This window comes from Osmia lignaria, chromosome 2, assembly GCF_051020975.1.
Source record: "Osmia lignaria lignaria isolate PbOS001 chromosome 2, iyOsmLign1, whole genome shotgun sequence".
In the NCBI taxonomy this organism is placed as follows: domain Eukaryota; kingdom Metazoa; phylum Arthropoda; class Insecta; order Hymenoptera; family Megachilidae; genus Osmia; species Osmia lignaria.
Window position 1 is genome coordinate 8,828,719 of NC_135033.1, and position 27,914 is coordinate 8,856,632.

At 42.7% G+C, this 27,914-nt stretch overlaps 1 protein-coding gene and 1 long non-coding RNA gene across 16 annotated transcripts in view; one reads left to right on the forward strand and one right to left on the reverse strand.

Annotated features, from left to right (window-relative positions):
• LOC117607038 (uncharacterized) overlaps nt 1-27,515 on the forward strand; it is a 28,312-nt gene extending 797 nt beyond the window's left edge. The window contains exons 2-4 of the long non-coding RNA XR_004582117.2: nt 8-21,084; nt 25,065-25,536; nt 25,625-27,515. This is a non-coding gene — a long non-coding RNA (uncharacterized LOC117607038). The remainder of the gene's footprint in view (nt 1-7; nt 21,085-25,064; nt 25,537-25,624) is intronic.
• On the reverse strand, nt 1,225-26,661 carry LOC143305853 (PDZ and LIM domain protein Zasp). 15 transcript variants are annotated; one of them, XM_076691056.1, is made up of 19 exons: nt 26,522-26,661; nt 16,766-16,917; nt 16,437-16,608; nt 16,206-16,342; nt 16,042-16,142; nt 15,073-15,298; nt 13,605-13,790; nt 13,404-13,503; nt 13,015-13,161; nt 12,425-12,478; nt 11,605-11,728; nt 5,380-9,106; nt 4,534-4,720; nt 4,337-4,457; nt 4,146-4,261; nt 2,139-4,069; nt 1,922-2,026; nt 1,410-1,563; nt 1,225-1,303 (listed from the first exon to the last, which is right to left on the reverse strand). In XM_076691056.1, the coding sequence occupies exons 1-16, from the start codon at nt 26,624-26,626 to the stop codon at nt 3,992-3,994; spliced, it is 5,733 nt and encodes a 1,910-aa protein (XP_076547171.1). In that variant the 5' UTR covers nt 26,627-26,661; the 3' UTR covers nt 1,225-1,303; nt 1,410-1,563; nt 1,922-2,026; nt 2,139-3,991. The 15 variants fall into 15 exon arrangements, with proteins under 15 accessions (XP_076547171.1, XP_076547151.1, XP_076547189.1 ...); XM_076691036.1 differs by having other exon boundaries at nt 1,410-1,566; XM_076691074.1 differs by lacking the exon at nt 5,380-9,106 and adding an exon at nt 4,837-4,918 and having other exon boundaries at nt 1,410-1,566; nt 1,922-4,069.
• Nucleotides 27,516-27,914: the final 399 nt, after the last annotated feature.

The window sequence follows — 27,914 nt, forward strand, 5'->3', positions numbered from 1 at the left end:
TCAACAGCAAAGAAGAGGAAAGGAAAAGTACAACTGGATGCATCGTCACCTGCCATGGTAGTAGCGGCTTGTAATAAGGTAAAGGGAAACCACCGGACTTCCACCATAGATTCCATCGATCTCTGAATACGTTATTCTCTCCAGTGTATTCCCTCCAACCACGTTCTGTGCAAATCTGTGAAAAATATGCAACAACCTTCCTGTAAACGACCGTTTAAAGAACTCGATCTACGAGAAGGTGGATTGATCATTTTAATTGCGCTTAAAGTCAGGAGTCGAGGAAACGTGTTAGGTGAGCACCGATTAACTTGGAATATTACGCATTCAACGATTCGTAAAGTTCGGAAGGTGCACGCGAAAATAGCGTAGAATGCCCTTGATTTATTTCTCGTGTTATCTGAGCATTAGGAATGCTTTGCTTCTGATATCAAAAGCGAGCCAAGGTCTTTAATTACAATTAAATTCGAGTGGATTTACTTTTATCGTAGCCTACTTTTATTCTTCGGCTTTAATAGCCGCGCAACGTTTTCTTCAAACTTTATAATGGATCTGAAAGGTCGACGATCGCGTTTACATCGTAGATCATTTCATTCTAGATCAACGAATTCTACTATCAAGAAAATGAACGTAGAAGAGTCGTTTGTTTCTTTCTTTTTTATTATTATTGCATGTCGCGCTTACTTAGTTAATAGCCGTTGCGCTTCTAAAAGTGGTGCACGCAAAAGCGCGTCGAGTCCCGGCTGAACTTTACGTATCTATGTACCTTGAAAAGCATTCAGTTCAAGGGCAGGGGCTAAGTTTGTAACCGTGACGAACAAAATTTCGAGCGACATAAAAGCACGACGGAACGAACCGTCTACGATTTATCTACACACCGGATATACGGGGTGTCTCGAGAACACTGCTAAAACTATAGATTCTCTCGAACAAAATCCTTTACCATTCGGATATAAATAAATTCGATTCGAATAATTGGTACCTGTATCAGAAGATTCGGACCTGTACCACTGTCGTTCAATCTGAACACGAATGGTCCATCCAAGTATTTCACAGCCATACCGAAACATGGTATTTTAGTAAAATCAAAGAGGATAAACTCTGTTAGTGGATCATTATTTAGCTGATGATTGGTGGGCAGTCTTCTATTTTTCTAAATAAAAGTAATAACAATTGTAACGCTATAAGTTCCGATTATAAAGAAGTTAAGGACACAAGATTACTCACCTCTCACAGTAAATATGATATTTTTTTTTATTCGGTTACATCTTTAACTTTTCGTTCACGAAAACCTTTAAGCGATATTCTGTTGATTTAGAAAAGCGTTTATGTTAAAGAACATGTTTAAAATTCGTATTCAAATATTTCGATGGAATGGTGGCATGCAAGCAAGCCGAAATCTCGATTCTCACTGGTGCACAGCCACGTTACGGTGTACGCAATCGCTTTGACCTGATCCCAGGTGCGCAGGCTACTCGTGTGCTGGCTTCCTTGGTGGTTTCCAGCTTTTATGAGCTTTCGGTGGACACCGCGACACCGCAAGGACACCGGAAGTCTCGCAGGAAGCTTCTGAAAGAATTTGAATGTCGCTCGTTTGCAGATCGTTATCGTGAACACGCGACACATTAGTAATTGTGCTTCCTTCGAATCGATGATAAAAAACCAGGACTAAAGACCAGATTCTATTTTAATCCCATTTGGGTAGAATTCATCGATATCATTCTATAGAATACCTTTTCATTAGAAAATGAGTTTTTCGATTGAACGAAGGAAGGAAATATAATTACAATCTACTATTAGTAGATGTACAGAGTTATTTTTGGAAAAATTTGTTCTTTTTTGAAATCGGTAGAAATGCCACCACCGCGGTGGTATTAATAAAAATACCTTAAAGCGAAAAGGGTTTAGGGTAAGTTTTACGTACATCACCATGTATGATATACAAAGTTTCATGAATCCATTCGATTTGATAACTATACAGCTGTTCGACGTACGTCTACGTTCATTGAAGTTCGCGTTGATGACGTATCTATTGCGACAAAAATGATCCGTCAGAAAAACGTCTGTCGCGTGTCCGTATTCGCAGAAGGAGGTACCGCAAGGTTATACTTTAAACGATAAATCGATGAGACGAGACTTACGAAAGAGTTGCTTCCTCGTTAGAAACGAAAAATCGTTTACGACCGATCCCTTACGTGTTTCCGGTTACCCCCGTGTTACATACGATGCAAACTCGTCCCGTTTTCAACACCTAACTGCGAAATGCTCTTTTGTTTTTTTTTTTCATGCATCGAAACAGGAGATGCAGGGAAATATTAACAGAAAGGAAAGTTTATCGTGAACATTTTATTCAATTTTATTGTAAGCAACACGTAACACGGATACAAAGGCTCGTGCGATATTCAGCCAGCAGTCGATCTATAATTAGTATTAATCCTAATCGCGAAATTGCATAATCGATTAGCAATGTTGAACGCTCTTAAAGGAAATCGACTTCGTCAAATGAATTTCTTCGATATCCTTCTTCGTCTCTTTCGTTACTTACTAAACTATACAACGTACATTTAAATATATCGTCCTTCGATTCGCAAGCTTTTGACACGAGCCCGCGACGATGGCACTGAAAAATCGGTAACATTGTCTAAAATAATAATATGGCAACTGCTATCGAGTACGAGTTTCCCGATTATCAACTCGTTCATCACTTTTATCATCGTGTACCCTGAAAACGAGGCAGTTTAAAACGATTCAAGTATCAACGTACCAGCGTGCAATCTTATTCTCCTTTTATAGTTTTTCTCACAGATTTTCTCTTCGTTCTGAAAGACAAGAGCTGTTGAACGGATTGTGTTATTTATCGGTCGTCTTGAATCGCCCTGATTTCAGGGTGAAATAAGTTACATCGTTACGAGGATTCTAGTTTTTCTTCTTGTTAAAGATAACAAGTTAGTTGACGATCCACGCGCATAGAATTATAATATTCGTCGTTTTTTTCTCTTTTTTATTCCCTGCACGATACATTTCGAGCATCATCGATGATTGACTAGTAAAACTCGAATAATAATTGATTCGACGAGAGGAGGGTATCTTCCTCGTCAGAATTTTCATCGAATGTCAGGTCAGTTTCCCTCGTATCTCCAAGGAGGCAGCGTTTTCGTGTCGACGCGGTTTCTATGCACCTTGATAGTACGAAATATGTGATAATACCCGTAATACTAATTGCTCGCATGACCTTTGCGTGATCGAAAAGCAGGAGACCAAGTTGATGCGCGTTCGTTGCAGAATTTTCTGCGGCAACGATTACACCAAGTATTCGAGACTCGTCCATCACCGGAAACGCGAATAACTTGTCGCTGAAATTGCGATGCGAAGCGCATGAAATTCAGGAAACTTTGCCATTTAGACGGATCTCCATGCTTTGGACACTTTTACGTCGACTTACGTTTTTCAAAATGAGAATTTTCAAACTTCATAGGCTAGCACTTTAATCTGGCAATCTTACGAATATTCTTTAAAGAAAGTTTACAAGTTACGTGACCGTATTATCTTTTCGTTGGAAATTAATTGCCAATTCATGTAAATTAGCTTCACCGGGTTTATCATTGAATCGGGTTAGTCGATATTTCGCCATGCGATTGTCAATTGTCATTTTGTCGGGCAAAGAATTTGCTCGAATAATTATCGTAAAAGCTGGAAGCACGGAAATCCGAAGAAACGCGATCGTTTCGGGGCTGGGATCCTTAAAGTACGAAGGACACTTTCTTTTATCCTCGATCGACTTTGAATTCTTGCAGGAGAAATGATAATTAATCGATGTAATTCGTTCGTAATCGTTTGCTTTCTTAATTGTCGTCGACGGCAAGCGAAGAAATAATTCGTGCAGAAAGAATTCGTGCTGGTAAAGTTAATCATTCAATTTTTTTTTTTTTTTTTTTTTTTCGACTTTTCCTATTCTTTTTCGTTTCGACCCTTTCTTCTATTTTAAATGTTGGTTCTAACGCGCATGATTTTTACAGAATGGACGACCACCCTTCGCGTAGAAGCTTTGACCTTCGAGGTTCTTCTTGCACATCTGCAACACAAATCCAAGGAAGATTAATTAACGTGGTAAGTGACGATTTAAAATATTTTCTATATATATTACGTACCGAGCAGTTGAAACACTGGCTGTGGTAGTTGTTGTTCAGAGCCTCTACCCAGCGATCTCCAGCTTCAACTGGGAATCCACACGCGAAACATTTTGTTGTGAACAGCTCGTTCCAATCTGTGTATTAGTAGCATCATTTATTCGGTGTTGTATCATGAAATTCTTCGTTAAATTAAACGTAGCTGTACTAACCAGCTTCACAATAGGGTAAGCCTTCTTCGAGGAAAAATGGGCTGTTTCCAAACAGTTTACCACAGTAGGAACATTTGAAGCATTCAGGGTGGAAATGCTTTCCAATTGCATTCAGACAATCCTACCACAGGAATATCGATAAATTAACGCATCGAATGCTTAACAAATTGCTTCCTCTTCAATTGGTGAATACTTACGCCTTTGATCTTGATGTTGCATTTGTTGCAACTTGGAGCGATGAAACGTTCGAAGCAATATTCGCAATAGAGTTGGCCCTTCTCTTCTACGAAACCGATGTCTTGAAGAGGTCGACGACATTGGGTGTTCACGCAGACGAAATGATCAGGGCACCAGATTTGTCCCAAAGCGGTGATGAAAGGTCCCCTGAACGATCACAATCACCTTTACAAATCCATTTACAAGAGCGACTGAACACGAAGAAGCAAAGCATAACACAGCAGGCAACAATTGAAGAAACGGATAAATTCTCTCTTACCAACCTTGTGCACCCTTTGTCGTTTTTACAGCACGTTGGCTTTATCACGAGACCGTTCGACTTGTGATTAGTATTTTCTTCGTTAGCTGTTAACATCGTGCAAACAAGTGAACACTGTTAATCACACTGACGATCAGAAGACAATCAGTATCAACCCTGCGGCGGTCGTGGTAGATAATTATTGTCGAAGCTAAGATTCACCCTAATTACTTTTTATATCAACGTCATTCGTCTGAAAGATCGACCCCCGCAAAGTTAATTAAAAATATCAAGAAAGTACATATTCCTGAAAAGCAATTTAACCAAACAAATAAATTTGTCAACTTAAAAAAGAAACACATACACAAATTCAATGCACAATCAAGAAAATATTCTCCAACGATATTCCTGAAACGATCACCACCTATACCAAATTGTCTAGACGAACTGACGAACTAATCCAGGTCATTCATAATCAACCAAAAAACAATGAGGGAGAGGAATAATCAGGCATGAGGAAAAAAAAAAACAAGCAAACAACACTGACGAGCAAAGTACCGATGAGTACCTGACGTAAGAGTTGCAATGGCCGCAAAGGGGTACCCGTGATCCCGGTCCAGTCGCTTGATTCAGTATTCCCCTTCCACGTTTTGGTGCGCTGCTACCAGCGAAAGATCCGCTCTTGGAGCCAGCACCACCGAGACCACCGATTCCGCTACCTAGATCCGGGTGGGATGACAAATTTGGTGGATCTACTATACTCTGGGCATTACTAGACGGGGAACAATGGATACCGTCCTGGCAGTGATTTTGGCTCTCACATTGAGTCCCGGTTCGACAGCGGGCGTTGTTTGAACATTGACCACCCGATTGACAATGAGTTTCGGTGGATCGGTAACATTGGGTCTTTTGACAATAGCTTTTGCTCTCGCAACAGCTTGCTGCATCAGTTTGAGCTTGGGGTTTGTACAATTGAACAGTGGGTACATTGTGACCGGTTTTAGCAGTGAGTCGCGCGAGCTGCCCACTCAGATTAGTGCGAGGCTTGTGAATAGGCTGGAAGGAGTTTTTGCAAGGCGAAGAAGCGGAAGTACCCTCGTACGGGAAAGAGATTTGAGGAAAAGGAAGTTTAGCCGACGGTGGTGGGCCGGGTTTGCCGCAGGGTGCCACGCAGACAGAACCATCGGCGCAGGGTGCCACGCAGATTCCAGATTCTGGACAGTTTGGAATCTCGATCTCGCAGGCTGATTCCCGACCGCAGCGTCCTTCCGGTTGGCCACAGCTTCCCGTTTTCATACCCATGCAAGGAGACACGCAAACTCCCGAACGATCCGACGTTGGAACCACGCATACGCCTGACTTTTGACAGCAGGGCTTAGGTCCCTCGCAGGGCACCACTACAACACCCGCTTTGGTGCCTTGATCAGAATGAGCTTTGCAAGGCAGCACCGTTACTCCGGTATCTGGACACGGTTTGCAGGGTGGAGCGCCGTAGCTAACGTGACGCACTTCCGTCGAGCTGGTGTACACCGGTTGCACGCTCGAGCTCGTTTCCGTCTTGGATGCCAAAGGGCAAGGCAGAGTTAGTTTGCAGGGGCTCGTTCTACCGATGGCACACGAGCCCTTGGATGGTTTCTCTCGAGGCTCCGGCAAAGGTCTGGCCGGTACCCTTCTTTCGCATCTCTCAAAGTCTTCGGTAACCTCGAGCGATTTCTGCGTCAGCGAGAGCTTCTGTTCGTTGATTTCCTCGCTAGTCATGAACCGTTTCTCTTGGTACTGAGCATGGACCGCGTCCGTAGGTTCTCGACCGGGATCGTCGGTTCGTTTCTCGTCAAAGTCCACCGTCTTGCTGGCGGCATACTCGGCTTTTCTGTGTCCCTCGTCAGTGTCTTCGTCTATCTTGTAAGAGACGCTCTTCTTCGTTGGGAAGTGTATGGAGCTGTGCTTGGTGGGAGGTGGATCCTCTCTGATCATGGGAGCATGAGCCTTCGTATAGCAGGGGGGAGGTTCTGGTGGTCCATGGGCGGGCGACTTTGATCTTCCCGGAGTAGGCGTCGGAGTTCTGCTGGGTAGATACGTGTGACTCTCAACCGCGCCTCTTCTCATAGCCACTAGGTTCCTCTGATATGAAGGTATAGTGTCCGGCTTCTTCAGGGAAGCTGTGATGCCTTTGCTGCAAGGTGTTTGGGGCCGAGACCTCACCGGAGACGCGGATGAGTCCCTTAGACGGAAGTCGGGCGGTGGTGTCGGTAACGGTCGTGGACCACAGGGTTTAGGAGACGGTGGAACGATGGGTTTACCCTCGCCGTAGAGGAGACCAGCGGGTGGAGGGTATTTACTCCCGTCCTGAAGCACGGGAGTCTGAGACCGACTGCAAACGTTTCTGTCTTCTGGTCCAATTTCGCGACTCAGAGGAGTGTAAGGACGTTCCGGGGCGATCATAAGCGCCTCCTGGAACGGTGAAATGGGTCGTAGATTCTCTGGCGGTGGTTTCGGTCGACACCTGTGATCCAAGTATATCGTTTCTTCAGTGTAAACCTCCTTTATACTCGACGAGGTGCTGAGAGGAGTGAAAGGTCGATCGGGTGCCGTGGTCAAAGCGTTCACCATTTCAGACTTCCACTCTTTGGGGGTAGCGTTTTGAAGAGCAGAATGCGGTATGGGCTTGGGACCTGAATCGGTCTGTTTCACGAATTGAACTCGTTTTTTATTAGTCTCCATGATTTCTTGAGCCGGAGGATACTTGGAGCATACGCGTCGATCCTTGGGTGCCTGTTGCTCTCTTAAACTTTGATGAACTTCTACCTGTTCTCTCAAACTCTTCCTGCGTTCATCTTCGATCGCCTTCCTCCTGACGCGTTCCTGGACCAACACTTCCTCCGTGATCTCCTCGTAAGTCTCCTTGATGAGCTTCTTGCGTCCAGGCGTGTCACTTTCAGCTTCCGTCACCCTCTCTTCACGGACCACTGTTCTTCCCAGTGGATGTTCTCGAACTTCTTCCACTTCCTCTTCTTCGAAAGCGACATGTTTGCTTCGTTCTTCCTCCTCCTGTCTCCTTCGTTCCTCCTCGGCGCGTTTTCTCCTCTGTTCCTCTTCTTCGCGTTTTCTTCTCTCTTCCTCTTCTTGTCTTCGTCTCTCTTCCTCCTCTTCCTCTCTCTTTTGCTCCTCTTCCTCCTGTTTCGCCTTCTCCAGCATCTGTTGAACGTCCACCGCCGAGGTGACCACTTCAGCTGACTCTACAACCGTCTTCTCTTCAGACTCCTCAACTTTTCTGTCGATATGCGTAGCAGTTTTTCTGGTATAACTCTCTTCGATCTTCTCCGTCGCCTCTTCGACCGTCTCCGCCGCGACGGACTCCTCTATCATCGGAGTGCTGGGTCGTGCAGGTGACGGGATCTTCTCGATGGTCTTCTCGAATGTCATCTTCTTCTTCACGTGCAGTCCATCCACGTCTTCTTCGGAAGTCTCGGTAATAAAATCGTGTTCTCCTCCGACTCCTTTCCCGTCGGAATCATCTTCCTCGATCTCGTCAGCTGGTCTCAAGTCAATCACTTCCTTGTCAACTTCTGTGATCTCTTCCTTAGTCTCCTGCTGCTTCACCGTGTGCTGCACAGGAAGCGGTGGTTTCTCGCAGATCGTTTGTTCCGTTCGACTGAATTCAGAGCGATAGGAACGATGTTCTTCCCGGAAGGGTTGGTTCCTCTCGCAGATTCTCTCCCGTTGACAGATCTCCTTCTGATGGAACTTCTTACAGACTTTTGGCGGTTCTGTCCCGCCGTAACTTTGCTCGTACAGATTACTCCCGGTCGTTACGGTAGCTGTCCATGGTTTGGGTATGGGTTGAACGATCCTGGTCGGTGTCAAGGATCTTCTGACGCTGTCGGTCGAGCTGGGTCTCGATGTTATTTCACTTTTTGATTGTCTACCGCTGGTCTCGACCAGCTCCACTTTCCTGTAAATGGGCCCTGGACAACTGACCCGATCCATCGGATCCTCGTCGAAACAACACTGTCTACTGACCCTTTCGACCTCGCGATCGGTGCTTTCACCCCTTATCCTCGTCAATGCTTTTTCGCAGGCCTCGATACACTTCTCTTTCACTGCTTGCACGTTTCTTCGGTCGAGGACAGGATTTGGATCGATATACAAAGGACTGGCGGTGGGATAAGTTATGTCCTCGATTGGTTTCGGTGGTGGCCAATTAAGACTTTTCGATTTCACGGAACTCGGATGGTAATCGGTCTTGGTATCCACCAGCTCGTAATAATAGGACTTTTCGTGGGTCTCGGAGGTTTCTGGGATATTTCGGATTTCCACGTGGAACATGTTGATAGCGGGTGAACGAAAAAAACAGATTTGTACACGAAGACACACGAAACGTTTGGTTCATGCGATTGATACACATAGGTAATTGGTCAGGGTGTGTTAGAAAGAACGAAAAAAAAAAAGAACAAAGAAATAAGCTGTGAGTAAGAAGCACATTGAACGGTATGTGCTCGTGATTCTTCTTTATTCCTGATAATTTGTTACAAAGAATTTTTTATTCGTCGAATCACGAGCACGTCCAGGACGCTAAATAAAAAAGAAGCGCAGCTTAAAATCAAAATAGTAGTCTCTGTGATTAAACGAGGCACGCGTGAGGCGAAGAAAAGCGAAAGCGATTAATTAAGCGAATCGAGTGAGCAGTCGCACTTCTTCAAATCACTCGGCACTCGAACATATTTATCGGTGAACGATCTATAGGGGTAGACGGTCGATTGCGAAAAAGGGAAAACTCTAGACGATCGCGAAAAAGGGAACACGGATCCAACTTCCTCTCGAAAGCGTAGCGAGGAAACATATTTAACCACTTGCGTTGATTTTTCATTTTACCCAGCTGACATGTTCATCTCGAAAAATACTAATCGTCAACGCAAAGGATTACTTGATGTTTCGACGAAGCTTCGATGGATTCACATACGTGTGAATGATATGAAATGGAAAAAAAAAAGAAGGAAACAGTACACGTATATCTAACGAAGAGCTTGATCGGCTTAATTGGTCGCTTTATTTCGTAACTGCACTTGTCGAGAAAATCATTCACCATTCACGACTTTCTCGATCTCGAAATCTCAATGAATAGAAAGCTGCGTGAAAGCAGAATTCTGACGAAACAAACAAGCACGAAGTGTTGCCAATGATGTTTAGCGACGATGGGATCGTTTAATATTCGAGATTGAAGAAAAATCGTGAACGTCGATCGTATACATTTTCTATGTATAATTTATAATTTCATATAAATCGGATCGTTTTCGATTTCGGATGTCAGCGATGAAGACGACGACGACGACGACGACGACGGCGCAGCTGAGAGCTACCGACTCATGCGAATGTGAGGGAGAAGGGTCTGGGTTTCGGGTTGAAAGATGAAGCGGCTGAAAAAAGATAAGAAAAGAAAAGAATTATGTCCGGGAATGAGGAGTATGAATGAATATGATTCCCGATATAAACGTCTTTCTTCGAATCGTTTATTTATACAAAGTTCTTCGATTTAACCCTTTCACCGTTGTGAATTAATATACGGGGTGAGTCGCGCGATTGGGACAGGAAAAGAATTGTAGAGGAATAAATTGAATGGTTCAAGGTGAAAAATGAGAAAAATATTCAACTTGTCGTTAGTCATTAATTACGGTATCTTCCATCGTGAAAATGATTTAAGTCTGAAAGGGTTAAATATCGCGAATACAAGATTAAAAGCAGTGAAATAGTTTTATCAAAGTGTCTTCACTATTACGTAAGCTCTTTTTATCGAAGCAGTCTCGACTCATTTATTCGCTATTCAGGTCTCGATTTAATCGTCCTGGTTTCGTTTCTATCACTCTGCATCATCGTTGGCTCCATAGAGTTTTAACCCTACGACTATGAGGCACCCAATTCGAGTATACATTAAGTAATATAACGAGGATTAATTAACGTTTCGAATGAACGTAAAAATTCACCTATTAGAATTGAAATGCCATTAGAGACGATGAGTGAATGAATGACATGATATGTCGCAGCTCTCAGAACTCGCCGTCGACGAGCGGATGAAAGCCAAGTTCAAAGGAGAGCTTGCAAACGATCGAAAATTATTATCAATCATCTAGAACGCGAAAGACAAAGAGACAATAAAAAAGAAAAAAAAAGATATGCGAGGAGAGAAGCCAAATAGGGCGTATTAGCCAAAGCTAAGAGAAATTCGGTCAGCAGGTTTTTTGTGCTCGCAATTTATTCGTTGTATCTTCGAAGGGCGTAATCTTTGGCTTTGGCAAACTCGACCAGAGACCTATTTGCAATAATCGAAGACAAAGCGAGGCCAAGGATAAAACAAACAGGTACTATACTTGGTTGGGATCAGAGATCGTTCCTTTCAGATTACGAATGAGATAATAAGTAGCTGAGCGTGTCGTCGATGATATATTGCTACGACATCGCGATTTCCGCTTTTGTTTCCTGTTAACGTTCCTTCGAGGTTCACATACCTCCTGTTGGCGTGCCTGTCGTAATTATCGTCGGGATGTTCGCGTCGCGACGCGGAATTTCATGCACGTAACAAGTCGAGGTAAACTTAGCGAGGTGTTTTATAGAATTATCGTTGTACAAGAGAGAAAAAGAAAGAAATTTAGTTCTTTTATTTCGAAGCTCATCTTTTCTTCCCCTCTAACTTAAAAATCTCACAACGTTACGTAACTTTATCGAAATTATGTAATAAAAAATCGTGAAACTATTTACCAACGAGCATCTCGCGAGAAGAATGAAAGAAAAAGAAACTTACCAGTCACAGTTTGACTTTGAGGTCGTGGAAGAGTGCTGTTTCCTGAATTCACTAACGGTGGCGACGATAAAGCACTGGATCCTCCGAAAGGCTTGGGACCAATTAGATTGTTAGACGTTGGCGCCTGTATCGATAGAAAATACACTTTACTATTCCGTATTTCATCTTCGTTTACGAAGTAATGACATATGACACGAACGAGTAAAAAAAAAAGGGAACAATGCAAACAACAATGATCTCATTGAACGTATTAGTGAGGCATAATGACAAACAACATGACATATGCGATGCACATTGCTACGTCTAATTATTAGTTGGGCCACTAAATTGACAACTAACGATAAAAAATCTACTGTGCTTATAATGCAACGAGTGGCAAATTAGTTTGGAAATAAACGATATACACTACTGGTGATTCGATTCTCCGCTGCCTTGACACCATGCTTCACGCTTAAAATTGACTATACCTTCTTGAAAATTATTCACAGTAATTATAACTTCTTTATACACTAACACCTTTGCTGAACAAAAAATCAATCATCGTTTTAATAACAAATTTATTAACTTTCTCACTTACTGAATAGATATAAAAGGAATTCAAGCGGAATCACACGGCAATAAAAAAAAAAAGATAAGAATCAAATAAAAGAAGAGGATCTCTTCGTTGGTGTTTCTTAAGCACAACGTACTTGTCTGGAGTGCATTATCTGGTGTTCAAAGCAGCGTGATTATCATCGGAACTCTAACCGGTGTATGTACCTTACCGAGAGTAAGGTTTCGAGTGCGAGACGTTTAAGACGAGCCACGTATGGGACATTACCTGGACTGATCGGAAACTGGGTGGTTCGATGGGCGAGGTGCCAAGGCGGGTGGGCTGTAATACATAAAACGACAGAACGATGTCACGTGGCGGTGGCCAATTAAAAAAAGAGGAAGAGAAGAGCAATTAACACGCACACTCGTAATAGGGCCAAAACAAATTAGTCATCGCATCGAAATAATTTGAAGGATCATTATTCGATGATGTTGTCGATCGATCGACAAAGAGGAAGTTTCTTTAGTCAGAAGGACGAACAGGTCGAATATCATTACGATGACTTAGATTATTTATTTCGTAATGTTGTTTGTTCCTCTTCGTCGAATCTGCTTCTTGTTTCCTATTTCTTTCTCTCTCCTTTAACCATGAGTAACATCGTTTTATTTTAGACTGCAATACTCTAAATGTGTTTTCATTCTAGTTCCTATTAGTAGAAGCGAAGAGTTATTTAGAGATGAAAAATTTAATTAATTTTTTAACAAGAATATCAACGAGCACAAAGAAACAACTTATAAATAGGAAAACAAAAGGAAACATCGAAGGATTCGACGATGGTTTTACGATATAAGATAAGATTCACGGGTATCGCCAACCTCTGTGCTACCCGTTTGTATGGTGATCGTGCTCGTAAACGTTTTCGATTCCCAGTGACAGTTGCCATTGCTGATGCATCCGTTTCTATTCGGGGACGATAGCTGACTATTCGGGAATCCGTAATCAGGACTCGTACGATTGCAAGCCTGGAAAAGCGATTAGTGCCAGGCAAATACCACACGTGTTAATTTCAATTTAAAAGAAAATTATTCGATTATCGAAATGCTTGTTCAAACTAGAATAAATTGAAATTTACAATCGCTTCAGAAGGCATCAAACAAGTTCAACGATTAATGTAGAATCATTCGCGAAGCAAAATGTCGACCACTGCAAGCAGCGTTCAAGCAAACGAGATAAAAATGTGTTTAATTGCACGTGGAATACTTACCGAGAACGGTAGAGGCGACGATGCGTGATTATTCAAAGGTGGAGACAACGGTGCATTTGCTAGCGCAGCGGAAATGGTGCTCGCTGGAGCCTTTCCGCCTCTGGAACATATTCCATTAGATTTTCATCGCGACTCGGCACGCGTTTCCTTGTAACATTGCAGCAAATCTTTGCTGAACTGCAGAAAAATTCATGTACTTACGGTGGCATGGTGATTGGAACCATTCCAGCAGGTGCATTTTGTCTGGCGACTAGTTTTGCGTGAATATCACAATACAATTTATTGTTGATGTTATAATAACCGACGTTCTTCAAGGAAGTGCCACAGGTAGAGCACTTGAAGCATTCCACGTGTAGATTCTTCTCCTTGATCCTGACAAAGACACCCCTATGAAGAAAAAGAAAGCAATGAGTGGAGTAATTTTTATCTCTCCACTATTTGAATATTTTAACGAACGCAGAGTGATTTGTTGTCGGATGTGCCACGAGTTTTTTATCTAAAAATTTTCAAAGAAAAAGGGAAGGGCACGATACCTCGACGATGGAGGCTGGGAACACAAGATTTTTTTACTCTGTTTTTGAGTAGTGTTGTTAGGTGAAGTGAATTTCAGTAAAAAAATATTTATGTATCTTCAAAAAAATAATTGCTTTCGTTAAGCAAAAATCAAGAAAAAATATTCAAAATGTGTTCACATAAAAATAGTGAAAAACAAAAACACAACATCGATACAAAAGGATAACAAAAATATTCAAAAATAGAAAAAGAAAAATCACAACATCGAAAGCGTAGTTTACATATACCCCAATAAATAAAAGTTGAAGAATGAGAATATAGATGTGCAATTCCCATGAAGATGAATGATCGCCATGAATGGCCACACCACCGTGGAACGATGAGAATCATGAATCAAGGGATTCGTCCTTTTTTTCGAAGAAGCGATACACTAACGACAGAGGCGACAGAGAGAAAAAGAGTCAAAAAGGTAATCGGTGCTTCCATTCAAACAATAGCGGCAAAACGTGCATATTTAGACAAAAAAACATAAAAATATTCGATCGTCACTGACAATCTCGACTCAATTTTTAATCTACGTAACGATGAATGCGAAATGCACGGTCTCTTGTCTTGTTTAAAAGCATTTTTCAGATGAAATACCAGCGTACAAGTCTTACGTACTCTGAATCGGTCGTAAAAGACACATCGGGAACGAAAATCACCATTTTTTTAGTATATATTGAAGAAATTTCAAAAACATTCAGTTTTGTTTAAAACTTAGTGAAGTGAATTCTTTATTGAAAAACAAATCGAAAAGTCCTTTACCATTTTTCAATCGGACGCTTCGTTCTCGAGATATAAGCTGATGAAAGTTGCGGAGAGCCACTTCCGGGCGGCGCGGCAGCCGCGCACCGGAAGTGGAGGACCTCGAGTTTCAATCGCTTGTATCTCGAGAACGGAGCGTCGGATCGCAAAATGGAAAAGAACTTTTCGATTTGTTTTAACATGAGGAATCCATAGATAAAATCAATTATTATAAATTTGCAATTTTGGTTCCCAGGTACACGCGACAAACGTGTTACTTTTCTACACAAGAGACACTATAAAAAGAAGCGACATAATTCGTCGTGAAGCTAAAGACATCCCGTGAAGAGAGTTTCACGTGAATAGTTACACGATCACACGGTCGCAGTTGCTACAAACGACGACGCTCGACGAGCCTGAGGAGGAAGAGGAGGACTGCTGACGTTGCGGTTGACGTCTCGACGAATTTTCATTGGAATTCATAGCCGGACCAAAGCCGTGGAGAGCATGAAATAGAGGCGTGGGTGATCTCGGCGATGTGGCCCTTCCGCCAACGGCGTGGCTCACCGACGAGTAAAACTCTGTTCTCGATGATACTACGACATGGAAGTAGAGAAACCATTCTGTGACACTACCACGTGAGAAACTATTTCATTATCGCGAACAAGCTATTCGATTCGTCGTTGGAAAAAAGAAAACGATTAAAATGTGTGCGCCCAACATACTCTTCTTCGTCGAAAGGAAACCGTTCGAGGGTAACTAGACGAATAGTCAACATCCTATTTTCCTTTCCGGTTCTACGATGTCTGCGTTGTTCTGAAAGAAAGAGAATAACGACGAGACACGCGTCCCGGTCGTTGAACTTACACAATGAGCCTCTCGCATTCAGCGCATATGTTCTGTCCAGGTGGAAGGCTCGATTGCGGCGTCGACGGTGGCTGTTGCTTGGTTTCCGGTGCGGAGACTGGCCTCAGTCCTGCCAGGGCCGGCGACGACGGCATAATCACGCCGCTCTGTGCAGTTGGCTCCGCTATTTCGCAAAGAAGTTATCGTACCGGCATGCAACAGGCTAAGAGCCAGCTGATCCAGTCGAAAAATCACTGGAGAGATTTCGCTGTTGTTTAGGTAAGTGAAAGAGAAACTGTTTTTCCCTCGTGTTTTGCGCGTAAGGACCATCGTGAAGCTATCTCTCCAGAAATTTTTATGTCTTTTCTAATCTTTTTCTTTGTGCACGAGACGTTGAAGTATCAATAGTAAGTTTACAATGTCTCGAGTAATTTTAAAGGAACATGGATACATTGCTACTGAAATTTCAAGGCACTAGTTTGCGGTTACTAACCAGGTTCCGGTGTCTTTGGTTCTTTGTCCGCTTCTTGGACCATTTTGAACACTTCGCTGTTCTCTGCGTTGTAATTCTTCTCGTTCTTTTTGAAGTTTACACTACAAATAATTCATCTTTATCATTATTTTCTGCTATTCGAATTTAACAAACGATTCTCTTACCCAAGAACACCACCAGCTAGAACTTCCGCTTGGGCGGACAGAGTTTCCGCGATCGTTTCTTCACTGTAGATACCCACAGGGCTGTTGTACTGTTTGTTAACGATGGATTTGATCGAACCATCCCCCGTTCCATTCAGCTGCAACGAATGAATTATTCACAATCGCATCGTGTACGTCATATTTCAAGAATGTAAAACGAGGTTGAAATTCCTTTATATAATTGACACTAACGAATGGCTTTGGACTGAAATTATGACCGCTTCCGATCAGCGGTCCGTCTTGCTTCTTGGCTGCCAACGATGTCTTCGTAACTGGAGCAATGTTGCTAACCGAGGACGTGGGCGATGGCGACGGAAGGGTTGAACTTATCGGAGACACGTGTGGCTTCCAGGTACCGCCACCTCTGTCAACAACAGTAGCCAAATAAATGAAGCGCGATGCAGTTGTTATAAAATACAAACGGACGAGAAGTGGACAGATGGACCGGCTCTTAGTCCGTTTCGTTTCCACCGTGTTTAGACGAAAGATAATGTTAAGATTACGGTCGTGCCTGTCGCTACCTCTGTACAGTGATCTCGAAATTGTTTCCAGCTCTCATGATAACATCCTGCGCGTCCTTGTGTCTCAGATTGTACATCTCGGTGTTGTTCACCCTGATAACTGCATCGCCGGCCTTCAAACCAGCTGCTTCCGCCGGGGAGCCGCTATTAACCTGCAATACACAACATTTTACACGTCCGCAGCCATCCATTCGACGCGTACTATTAGCAAACCAGATGCACGATAAATTCCTCTTTCTGAATTTTATTATTGTACCATCGCAACGACAAGTGGTTAAAATGTTTATACGTTTTTAAAGAGATCGAGAAACACATTTTACAGAGACGTTCATTTTATAACGACACTGTCGATCGTGATTTATGCAACGCACAGCTTTATCGTTCCTCGAGCGCCACGGACCCAGTGCAATTAAGTAAATGAATTACCTCGCGTGATCAATGAGCCGTTTTAAATCATCATAATTTATCGCGTTACACCTATCCAGCACTCTTATAACCGCGATTTTACCCGAGGTTAATTACGCTATTAATATATTTATCCGATCTCGTTCCATTGCAGGATAATCGTAAATCAATCGATAGGACTTGATAAATATTAAGTTGGCAAGTAAATTTTTAGCTTGCTTAGTTTTCGATCCCTTTTCGCTTTTCAAATTACTAACATCGCAGGAAGAAAGGAACTTAAGAGAGCTCATTTGCCATCGAACACGCCTCTTCGTCAAGTTAATTAGAAAATTAGTATACCCCATTAGGGCGCGAAGCGGAGGGCAACCCGCGTGTACGGTTTATCCAAAATCGTCGGACGCTATTATTACTCGAAGCATGCGCTGAAACAGTGAGAAGGAGACGCGGGTTCGCGCTGGTTCACGTTCATTCATCGCGGTTCTACGCGGTGGCACGGCAACGTTAGCTACATACGTGTTCCCCCGATATGCCGTATACCTCTACAACACTATGCTGCTTGCACCTTGTGCTCGACTGCAACATTCTATCTGTTCGTTCGGTTTTCTTCGTGGCTACGTACCGGCAAGCAACGTATACGTGTCCGTTCGGGGCCTATTTTTAAACCGGTCCAAGACTATTTTTAGAGAAGACAGGCTTTCACGGTGCCCACCAAGCTTAACCCTGACTTACGTCCACGTCCTATGTTAGGACATTAAACAGAGAGCTTATGATACCGACCCTTGCTATTTTTGAGGGGACTTCACTTAGGACGAATCTACCAACCGACTAGCTTCCTGGTTGGTGACTTCTGTAATTGTAGGAGGAATCTACACGCTTTCGCTTGGGAATTTGTCCCGTGATTATTTGTGGAACGCGGTAATAGAGGATATCCCCGAGTTCTAATCGACTACCAAGTAGCTTTCTTATTCTAGGGTTCCCTAGAATGTTAGGGATTTCGATGGAACGCGATACTCTGAACCGAATGACAGCGTTGTTGATAATAACGTGAACGGTAAACGTATCCAACTATTACCCCAACAACGATGAGGCAATTTCACGGTCCTATTTCTGGAGACAGACAGAGGCGGGAATCGAATCGAACCACTCATCCTCTGGCCCCAATTTCGTCCCCATGACGCGAGCTTAAAGTCCAGGAAGAGAGCCAGTCATCGATGATTAAAAAGCATTTCTTGCTCGACTGTATGTACGTACGTGTCTCGAGGGATTGACCTACATTTTGTTTGTATGCTGGAAAAAATTATTTCAAGCTCCGAGATGAACCGAGGTCTCTTAACGAAAATAACTGTAATAAATCACCGAACGTGTTTATAGAAAGAATTAGACCTGGCTTTCGATCGAACGTCCATTAATTACACTCGATTTCGACATGAGTTGGAAATAAATTCGTAGCACCATTGACTGCTATTAGTTAATAAAAGTTTGAAAAATGTTTTTCAAGAGAAACATGGCAAATTCATTAGTGCACGCGTGTCTACGGTAGCCCACGTAGTCCAAGGTATTATTAATATAACGACGCGGCTAAAAATACACAGCCGAAATACATCGGTGTGCGAAATGCAGCAAAGTAGATGCACTTGAATGCAGTCGAATCGAGAGGGAGAATAAGCCAAGGTGTACGAGGTACGCATTCCAATGGGCGGGTTATCAGAGACGGATCCATCCCACCGTTCCATGCTGGAATGCATCTTTGCTCGTTTTTTTTTTTTTTTTCTTTCTCTCACTTTGAGGACTTAAGGCTCGTTCATAGCGCTGGTGCGATACTCGTCGAAAAACGTTGCTGGACAAGAGAAGAGGGAGAGAGAGCTACGGTCAGTGACACCGGGTCTCAATCGGACCAAATGAAAGGGAACGTGTTCGATGGAAATAAGTCACCGATACTTTCGCGTCTTCGACAACGTTCCTGTTTCCACGGGTCCGACCTGATGTCGTTGGGGATTTTATTACCGGCAAGCGGAAGATTAATCACCGGTCTAACGGAACGAGTTAGACGAGCCGAGTGAAAAGTTGAAGACAAAGTCGCTATTAACGTCGCTACCGATTTGAAATAGAAACTTAGGCGCCAGAGCCGCGCGTCGCCGACTTTCCGGACGGATATTTGGTACATACAGGGATGCATACCAAGAGGAACGAATCGACAGAGGGGAAGAATTTCCAAGTCCACGTTTTGCTAGTTTAACGAAACAATGTGGTTGACACGACAGCTCGCACACGGTAGCCTTTGTTACCCTAAGGCAGGACAGAAGAAATAGACAGTGACGTCAGGACGAAATTATTGGCCTACGTTCGACCTGGTCTTATCTTTTCAAACAAACTCTGCTCCATGTTGCTGTTCGTTGAGATGTAACAAGAATACGTGTGTGTATGCACAGTCGTTCGCATCGTTCGCGTGTAACCAAGTCGTAAACCTCCTTCTACGGAAGGCTGAATATCGATGACGTCCATACCTCCTCCGGATCTCAACCGGAGATTCGATGATTTTTCGCGAAATGCGTCAATAGATTTCCAACATTCCGTTTCTCCTCTTTTTCTCTCTCGTTCATAATTCAACGCTGTTTAGCCTCTATTCGCTCACCTGTTTTCTTAGAGTTCTTCGAGAGCAAGGATGCGAGACAGTAACAGTGAGTGATATATTACCTTCTTTATTTTATAAGAAAATACTAACCGAAGACCACCGGAAGTCTTTACTATTATCGGGATCGTTGCATATTTAGCGCAAAAGAGATTGGAATGCGAGTATACTTTTTCCTTAGAACAGATACGGTTTCTCGAGAAGGAAACGAGGAAAGCGAGGTGAACGAATGCGTGAAAGTGGATACAGTTCCTGGAGGTGATTAGGCCCGATGACACACTCGAAACGGAAGAATGACGACGCGAACCACAAAGAGTACCCTGTCGAAATACCTAGTCGAACGAATATATATGGAATTAATTTAGAAGTGATTAAGGGGCTAAAGAATGGAACGCAACGTGCTCGCGAGTCACTGTTGCCGATGGATGACGTGGTGCGAGCGTCTGAGAATGAGCTCACCTCGGTTCTTCATTAGTTGATAATGAAAATGATGGGGCGACGCGAACATAACAATGTCGATTACGCTTATCGCGGTATTTTTAATCGCTCCTCGTGGTACTTCATCGGCGTCCTATTGTGGCGATAGATTACATTCAAAGACAGAACGCTTCGCGTGCGTACAGTCTAAAATTAGTTCGAATAGGGAAAAAAATGAGATGATTCTCAAGTTCGATGATGTCGTAATGGTGATGCGATCAGGACGACGATGGGGTGTCGTATTACCCACGAATTCACGTGGTGCCTAAGGAACGGGGCAAACATACGGGAGAAGACTGATTTCTGGTCTGACTTTTGGCAAATTTCCCACAACAGCCTCCCACTGTGTCTCTCTTCATTCCCGAAATCGAATCGGCATTTACGATGCCTGCTCCTAAATCTTCGACCTCGTCATCGAGATACAATTTCACTCTGCCTTGTCTGGCTTTTCTCGTTTCGTTTCGCCGACGATACAACGAGAAAATAATCAAATACGATTTCAATTAAAGGAAAAAAAAAAAAAAAAAAGCTTCAACAGGTTCAAGTACCTTGAAAAATTAACCATTTGAATTATAAAGCTTTCTTCTAAGTTTCCAACTTAACGAGCATGTCGAAACTCATGTAAAATTATAATTTCTTGGTTGTCCACGCGTTGTGGAGCTACTTCCTGTGTTGCAGAAAACCGTGAAAAGAAACGCTCCGATGGAATTTCAGAGGAGAAGAAGAAGAAGAACAAGAAGAAGATGACGAGGGAGAGAGGAGATAAAAGGATGGGATTCGAAGGCAATAATCGTGTAAAATAAAAGAGGTAGGTGGCGTAGGGGAAAATGTTCGAAATGTTGGGTAGTCGGGAGGACGCGGTGAGAAATAAAAGCGATATTTTTATATCCACGGGTGTAAGCTCGTCGGTGGCGGACGCCACCGGGCCTCGGCCTCTATTAATATCCACGGGCCGGGCTTCCTTTCGGCCTCCGCAGCAATTCTCTTTGCAACGACGGACCAACGATTGGCCACCGGAAAGAGAAGCTTCGATTGAAAATAACAGAAAAAAAAAAAAGAAAAAAAAAAGAAAGAGAGCAAAATATCCCGATACGTTTTCGAGCTTCCGCGAAATATTACGCGTCACAGGATCCTCGTCGATCGACAGAGAACGCTGCTTCATATTTAGAATCATCTTTTTCAAATCTTCGAAGCGAAAAAATTTTAAGTTCGAAATTGTTGAATAAAAGACGCGAGCACTTTTATCGCAAATGCACGCGTTCCCGGCCTTGGTTACATTTGCATTCGCGTGTAAAAAAATATATCACGAACCAACCGTGTTAACTTCCTCGCGAACGATTCGGTAATGGAAGAGCGGTGTTCGTTCTAATGTACAGGGTTGTCGAATTCTTGTATAAACTTTACAGCATTTTATAATTTTATTAAGGCACGTTCGGACACCTTCAATCTTAGGAGCCTAGCTTAGAACTTTGCCTGGAATTCTATCTTGTGATTTTTTACAAAATGTCAAAGCCCTGAGGCACCTAGTTATAGACGAAAATTAGAAAATCGTATTAGTAGATTATCGTATCGACGGCTCCTCGTATGCTAGCCAAATGCATTTTGGTACCGTGTGCAACAGACTTCTGAAAATCTGTATCTCCAGAAGAGAGAACCGGGCCAAAACTCCCACTGACATCCGATTCTTGCATAAGTGTTACAACCGCGATACACGAGCTCGTTCGAACAAACTTTCAATTGTTCCAATTGTAAGTTGTAACTCGAAAGGATAATTAACCGTTCGTTTCAAGATCAAAGATTCGTGCTATCAGCTAAGACGTTTGACATTTCGCCAGAAACGTGATCTTTATGCTTCTCCGACAATTGTGTCAAGTTTAAAGCCACGTTTATGCCGTTCAATGATCATTTTTCTTCTTTCACCGTGAAACTTTCTGCACGAGGAACTTTGGCCAGCACGTTTCGCAAACGACGGGACGGTTCAGTTATGCAGTGTGCACAGCTAACAGAGATAATCAAATATTTTATTTCGACGGATAAAAATTAAATCGGTAAATAGCGTTGGACTTCCTGTGTGCCAAATCTACCCGTGCCAGGATTTCTCGCGTTCTCTGCCATTAATGTTAATTTATTAGCTAAACATTCTTTCCTTCTCTGTGAGACAATAAGTTAAACGTTAACTTGAATTTCCTCTTAGTTTGATTGCCTCGATTTCCTATAGTTTGATGAGAAATTCGCAGAAATAAATTCAACGATCAAGGGGTTCGTGGAAAAGCGGAAACTCTTAGTGGTCTTATTGTATCGTTCGACGAAATGACGAGGTTGCAACCGGTGCAGGGCAGCCGGCGACATCCTGGGTCGGTTTCTAATTCGCCTGCAGCCGGCTTCTAGCGTTGCTCGTAAACAAATCGAGCGTACAACACACGCGGAGTTGTGCGAAATCGGGCCTCGTAGACATAAACAGAATTCGCAAACCGTGACTCCACTCCACACGGCTTATTTTCGATAATGACGAAAATATCGTACTCTGTTTTCCACCTCCTCCTACGCTTCCTTTCTTCGTTTTCAAAAAAAAAAAAACAAAAAGAAGAAAATATGCAATAGCACAGTTCTGTCAGATGACGTTCATTTTAAATAACAGCCCGTCCTCGAGATGATTCTTGCCAAATATACAAAGAGTTTCATAACGCGCGAGACCTACTTCGATCGAGCGAAAACAATGATAGAAGTTTCTATAAAAGTGTGTTATGTTCACATTTAATTTGTTGACTTTGTTACGTTAGTGTATTTCAGTAATTCGCGTTTGACACCCGTTTCTTGGACGAGCCTGTATCTCGTAGGCGTTCATACAGCGTTTGAAACGTTTTCTTATCCAACAAACGTCTATTAGGGAAACGATCCGTGGATAAACATCTCGTTTCGACTGAATTTACATTCAACAAGTCCATACTTCGAATGCATCTCTGCCATTTCCTGGTTCGAATACTTTAGCGTTAGTCGTGATCGCTTCTAACCCCAGTGCGAATTAATGCATCATCAGTGAAAAATGATGAGGTATTTGAAAAATTTGTTTCCATTTTTAACGGAGGACGGTATATAATTTGCTTCAGTTTCGTTTCACGCGGCAACGATAACTTCTTCATTTTTCAACGGTGATCCGGTAATTCGTTTACTTCCCACGCGAGTCTGGCAAAATCCCAGCGATTGCCACATTTCGTGTGTTAACCTTTATCGGAAGGAAGTGTAACTGGTCGTGGTATTTTCGAGTTAGCTACCTGTTAACGTCAAACCTTGCGTAACATTGTTGTCGATTTTCCACGGTCTTTGAAACGAGATAAACCGCCTTCGATGAGCCCTGCGTTTAACGAGCGAAATAATTAAGATATAGATTCAACATGGATGTATAGCCTTGATAAAGGAAACGAGTAATTATCCTCGTTAAAAGCGCATTCCTCGATCTTATCGGAAACGATAATAACGCGTCCGACCTTTGTAACAAAATTCCAGATCGACGAAACGAAATTATAAAAAATAATAAAAAAATAACAATGATTATTGTTTATATCGTTCGCGTCCTTGGACTTTCCTGTGTACGGGTTAATAATTAGATATCGAGGTTGTTTCGTCGTCGGTGACATGGTAAAAACAAAATGGTAATGATAAAAGGCGTTATCGACGCGACGTTATATATCGGCTAACGACACACGGAATTTATGTCGAGTCCTTCCTTGCGACGATAATGTGGCGTGTATGCATCGCTCGGGAACGAAATATCGCGTAACCAACGCGCCCACGTTGCACCGACTGCAACGACTGCATCGGAACGGAATCACGGAAATTCGCGCGCATCTGCGTGCAGCTGTTTCTTCCAGATTACGAGAACGTAAACGCGATATCCAATCTTATTCTTTTTTCTCTGAAACACTGTGGAACGTTATTCGAGATTAACGTAGCAGGAAATTATTTTTGCAAAATTTTAATTTGCAAATTTCTTTCATAAAAAAAGTGCATCTGACTAATAGCGAGGCTGAATGAAAAAGAAGAATTCACTGCTAGATTCATTTAAAACGTAGACGTTGCATTGATAAGGATAAGGATAAAGAAAAAATGAGCCGCTCGAGCACGCTTCAAATTTCACGCGTGTCTTTTCGAAAACAGTCTATTCTACACGATTGCCCTGTTAGTTTTCGAATTTTTCTTTTCTCTTCTTGCGGAGAGAGTAGCGAGCGCACGTGGTGCCTTAGCCGATTGGTATTTTTATCGATCGACACGAGATCGCTCCCTCCGTTGAAAAATTTATTTTCGCGGTGACCAACGCGGCCCAGGAAGCTCGAACCTCCTCGTCGACGACGACGACGACGACGACGACGACGACGTCGTTGACGACGTTGCCTTCGTCGTTGTCTTCGCGAGCAGGGCTCGACCCGGCTTGCGCGTTTCGCAAAGGCACCTTCTAGAAATAGAACGCCCAAATAATTTGCCTCGGATTACCAGCGACGCGTCTCTGCCTCTCTGTCTCTCCTTTTTCTCTCCTTTTAAACACGCCTTAATGCATCGCTTCTTAAAAACTGTTCCTTGATTGTTTCATCATTGTTTTTCCAGCCTTCTAAAAACATTAGCCGAGAGTTTTTCAACCATTCTCAAGCAGCTACCCCTTTTTAACACTCCTTGTATTTTGATAATAAATATTCCAGTCGAACCTTTTAGTGCTCATTAAAATAAGAGAGCACGATAACAAAAGTATTATTTTAATTGATTTTATATACTTTAATTGAAAATTTCTTTTTTCAGGCACAAATATCATTGGCAGATTATAAGAAGAAATGAAAATTTCAATAAAACGTAGCATCAGAGTGTGAATGGCACCCAAAAAATGGAAGGAGTAATCCATCATCCAAAGAGTATTCGCAACGATCCGCGAAGCTTCATTACTCGCAATTACACGCGATTAATTTGTAATCTGGTGCGATGGGAGTCTTTCGCATCCCCGTAGACTCATATTTCTCTCCTTTCCGAGAAACTCGAGGGCGGCCGGACGTCGTATTTGCGGCCTCGTAAAATAAACGGAGCACGTGCTGCTAAGAAGGCCAAGTTCGAAATGTCGATCGGAAGATGAAGTTGTTTAAACGTTCGAACAAGATTCACTCGCGTTTATCGATCGTTTCCTGAATGATATCCGAGGGAAAAACCGCAAGATTCGTATGAAAATTGCACAGCTCTATCTTCATTGACACGAGCCAGGATATTTCACTTTTAATCAAAGGTAAACGAGCTACGAATCGTACAGGAAATTTTTCATCTTCCAGCACGATAATTTAAGTTATGATCCATCATTTTATCTTCTTACTTAGCAATAACAAACACGACGATGGATACACAGAAGAAGAGGAGGAGTATCCGACAAGGACAGAGCTTGACGTAAGAATATTTGCATTGATATTTCGTAAGTGGTTGCATCAATGGACAAACGAGTCGTGGAAATAAACGAAGAAAGTTTGAAAATTCGCTCGAAAGTCGATGGTAGCCAAAAGCTTCTCGTGTTACAGCCCGCCTCGTTCGCCAAAACACGGCGACCACGACGAGCCGAGCGTTTCGCACGTAGTTGGCAGAGATTTCTACCGATGCGCGTGAAATAATTTGGCGTTTGCATGTGTATTACGTAATATCATTTTATAGACTGTAATGACAACAACAGAGGAAAAAAAGATGGACGAGCCTTGACCAGGTAAGAGTTAAAAAAAACAAAAGATAACACCCACGTTTCTGAATAAAATATTCAACTATTGTCAGGCACATATTTTAAATAAAATTTATGAAATATTCTTGAAATGACATGGAACGCCCTGTATACACACGTACAGTTGAAACTATCACTGTTTCATCGAAGGCACTTGAAGCACATTTAAAAGAAATCACACCGAACTGATAACGATGAACCATTGGATAAGAATTCCATTTCCCTTTTCGAGGAAATTCATAGACTCACCAGGGATTTTTGATATCCGTGACGTCAAAGATGATCGAAGTTGTCGACTTTGATAATGACTTTAAGATACCATTATTGATAATTGTGTAACGTATACGCGATTCCTAGAAATGAGTGAAAGAAGAAAGATTTCTTGATACGATAAAACATCACGAAATGAACCTATACAAATACTTTTCCACTTTCCTATACTCATCCCTAAGAAAGTTGTCAAATCGAACCCTGAGGAATCTCCCTCGAAAAAGAACCAAAAGAGACTCACCTTTTGCACGACTAGAGGAGTGCCAAAATCCTTGCCACCCTGAAGACGAAAACCCCAAGGGGATCCATCGAATCTGGACAGCTTAACGCTGATCAGCTGTGCCATATCACTTGATTCTACTCAACTGACGAAGCTTTGAAAAGAATAATAACAGAATAAACTCCTCGTGTGATCGGCGAACAAAGTGACGAAGAAGAGGCGAGGAACAAATACTGTTCCCTCGTCGGTTTAAAAATAAAAAAAAAAGAGGAAAACTGATTATCTTGAACTTGTTAAACCAAAAGATAAAGAATACACGTTGCACCGGCGGTCACGGTTGACGTCTGCCTTTAGCGAGGCGGAATCGCGCGATTTGGTAGAACGGCACGAACGTTCCTGAAGAACGCGCAGACCGGAGTAAAGGTAGAACAGACTTGGAGGACGGTCAGTCGGCCAGCGGGGCCTAGCCTGGCTGCCTTCCTTCCATCCGATTCGACTCTGACGACGCTCTGGCAACGGGGCGGGGATAGGGATAGAAAGACCCGACACCACGGTGGAAGGAACGAGACCGCGATCCAGAATCATCCATTGGAGGGGGTTGGAGATAGAAAGACGAGGAGAAAGATAGATGCAGCATTTCATGGGATAAGGAAGGAAAGTATCATAGAGATTTATCTATTTTTCGTTGTATCGCGGGGATTATAAGGTGTGGGGGAACGATAACGCTAGAGAAGACTCGGCCAATCAATGATTTAGAGGTGAATGGGTAAACTAGGGTGGTTCCGTACGGAGGCAACCTTGAAGAGGTGAAATAAAAAATGACGATAGGGCAAAAATGATAAGGAAAGTAAAGTGTAAGGAATAATGGAAGATCAACTGCGATAGGAAGAACCGGAAGTTGGTATTAATACAAAGTCCTTGAAGTCAACGAACCGAAGGAGAATGAAAGAAAAGGGCCCTTTTGTTGGTCAGCTCGCAAACGCGTAGCAAGAATGAGAAAAAAAAAAAAAAATAACTGAAGGAGATAAGAAAGTGAAACGGGAATGAGATAAGGATAATAGAATGAATAGACGAGAATTGTAAAGGTATCAAAAGAGAAAGGAAGAGGGAAATGTAGAGAAAAGGATGAAGAAGAATACGTGGTGGTGGTATCGGGATGGCATTCCCGACATTTTATTCCGTCTTTTTTCTTCGATCGTACCGATTCCTACCGGTCCACCTTCTGTCATTGCTCCCGGTGCTTCGACCATGAAGAGAAGCACCTTGCTCGGAACACCGTCCGCCCATGCAACCTTCCACGCGATCATTCATTCGCGATCCTACCTGCAACAACTATCCATCGATTAATGCTCCTTTTCAACACGATCGTTCTTTTAATCTTTTAACTTCTGAATGTTTAAAAACAAAGAAGAAA

Excerpts from the sequence above, each read along its gene's own strand:
- LOC143305853 (XM_076691038.1), bottom strand. The coding sequence starts at position 26,626 with ATGGCACAGCTGATCAGCGTTAAGCTGTCCAGATTCGATGGATCCCCT. Across the intron at positions 16,143-16,205 it reads CTAGCTGGTGGTGTTCTTGG|TGTAAACTTCAAAAAGAACG; the intron begins GTAAGAGAATCG and ends AATTATTTGTAG. Across the intron at positions 9,107-11,604 it reads TCAAAGTCAAACTGTGACTG|AAACCTCCGAGACCCACGAA; the intron begins GTAAGTTTCTTT and ends GAAATATCCCAG.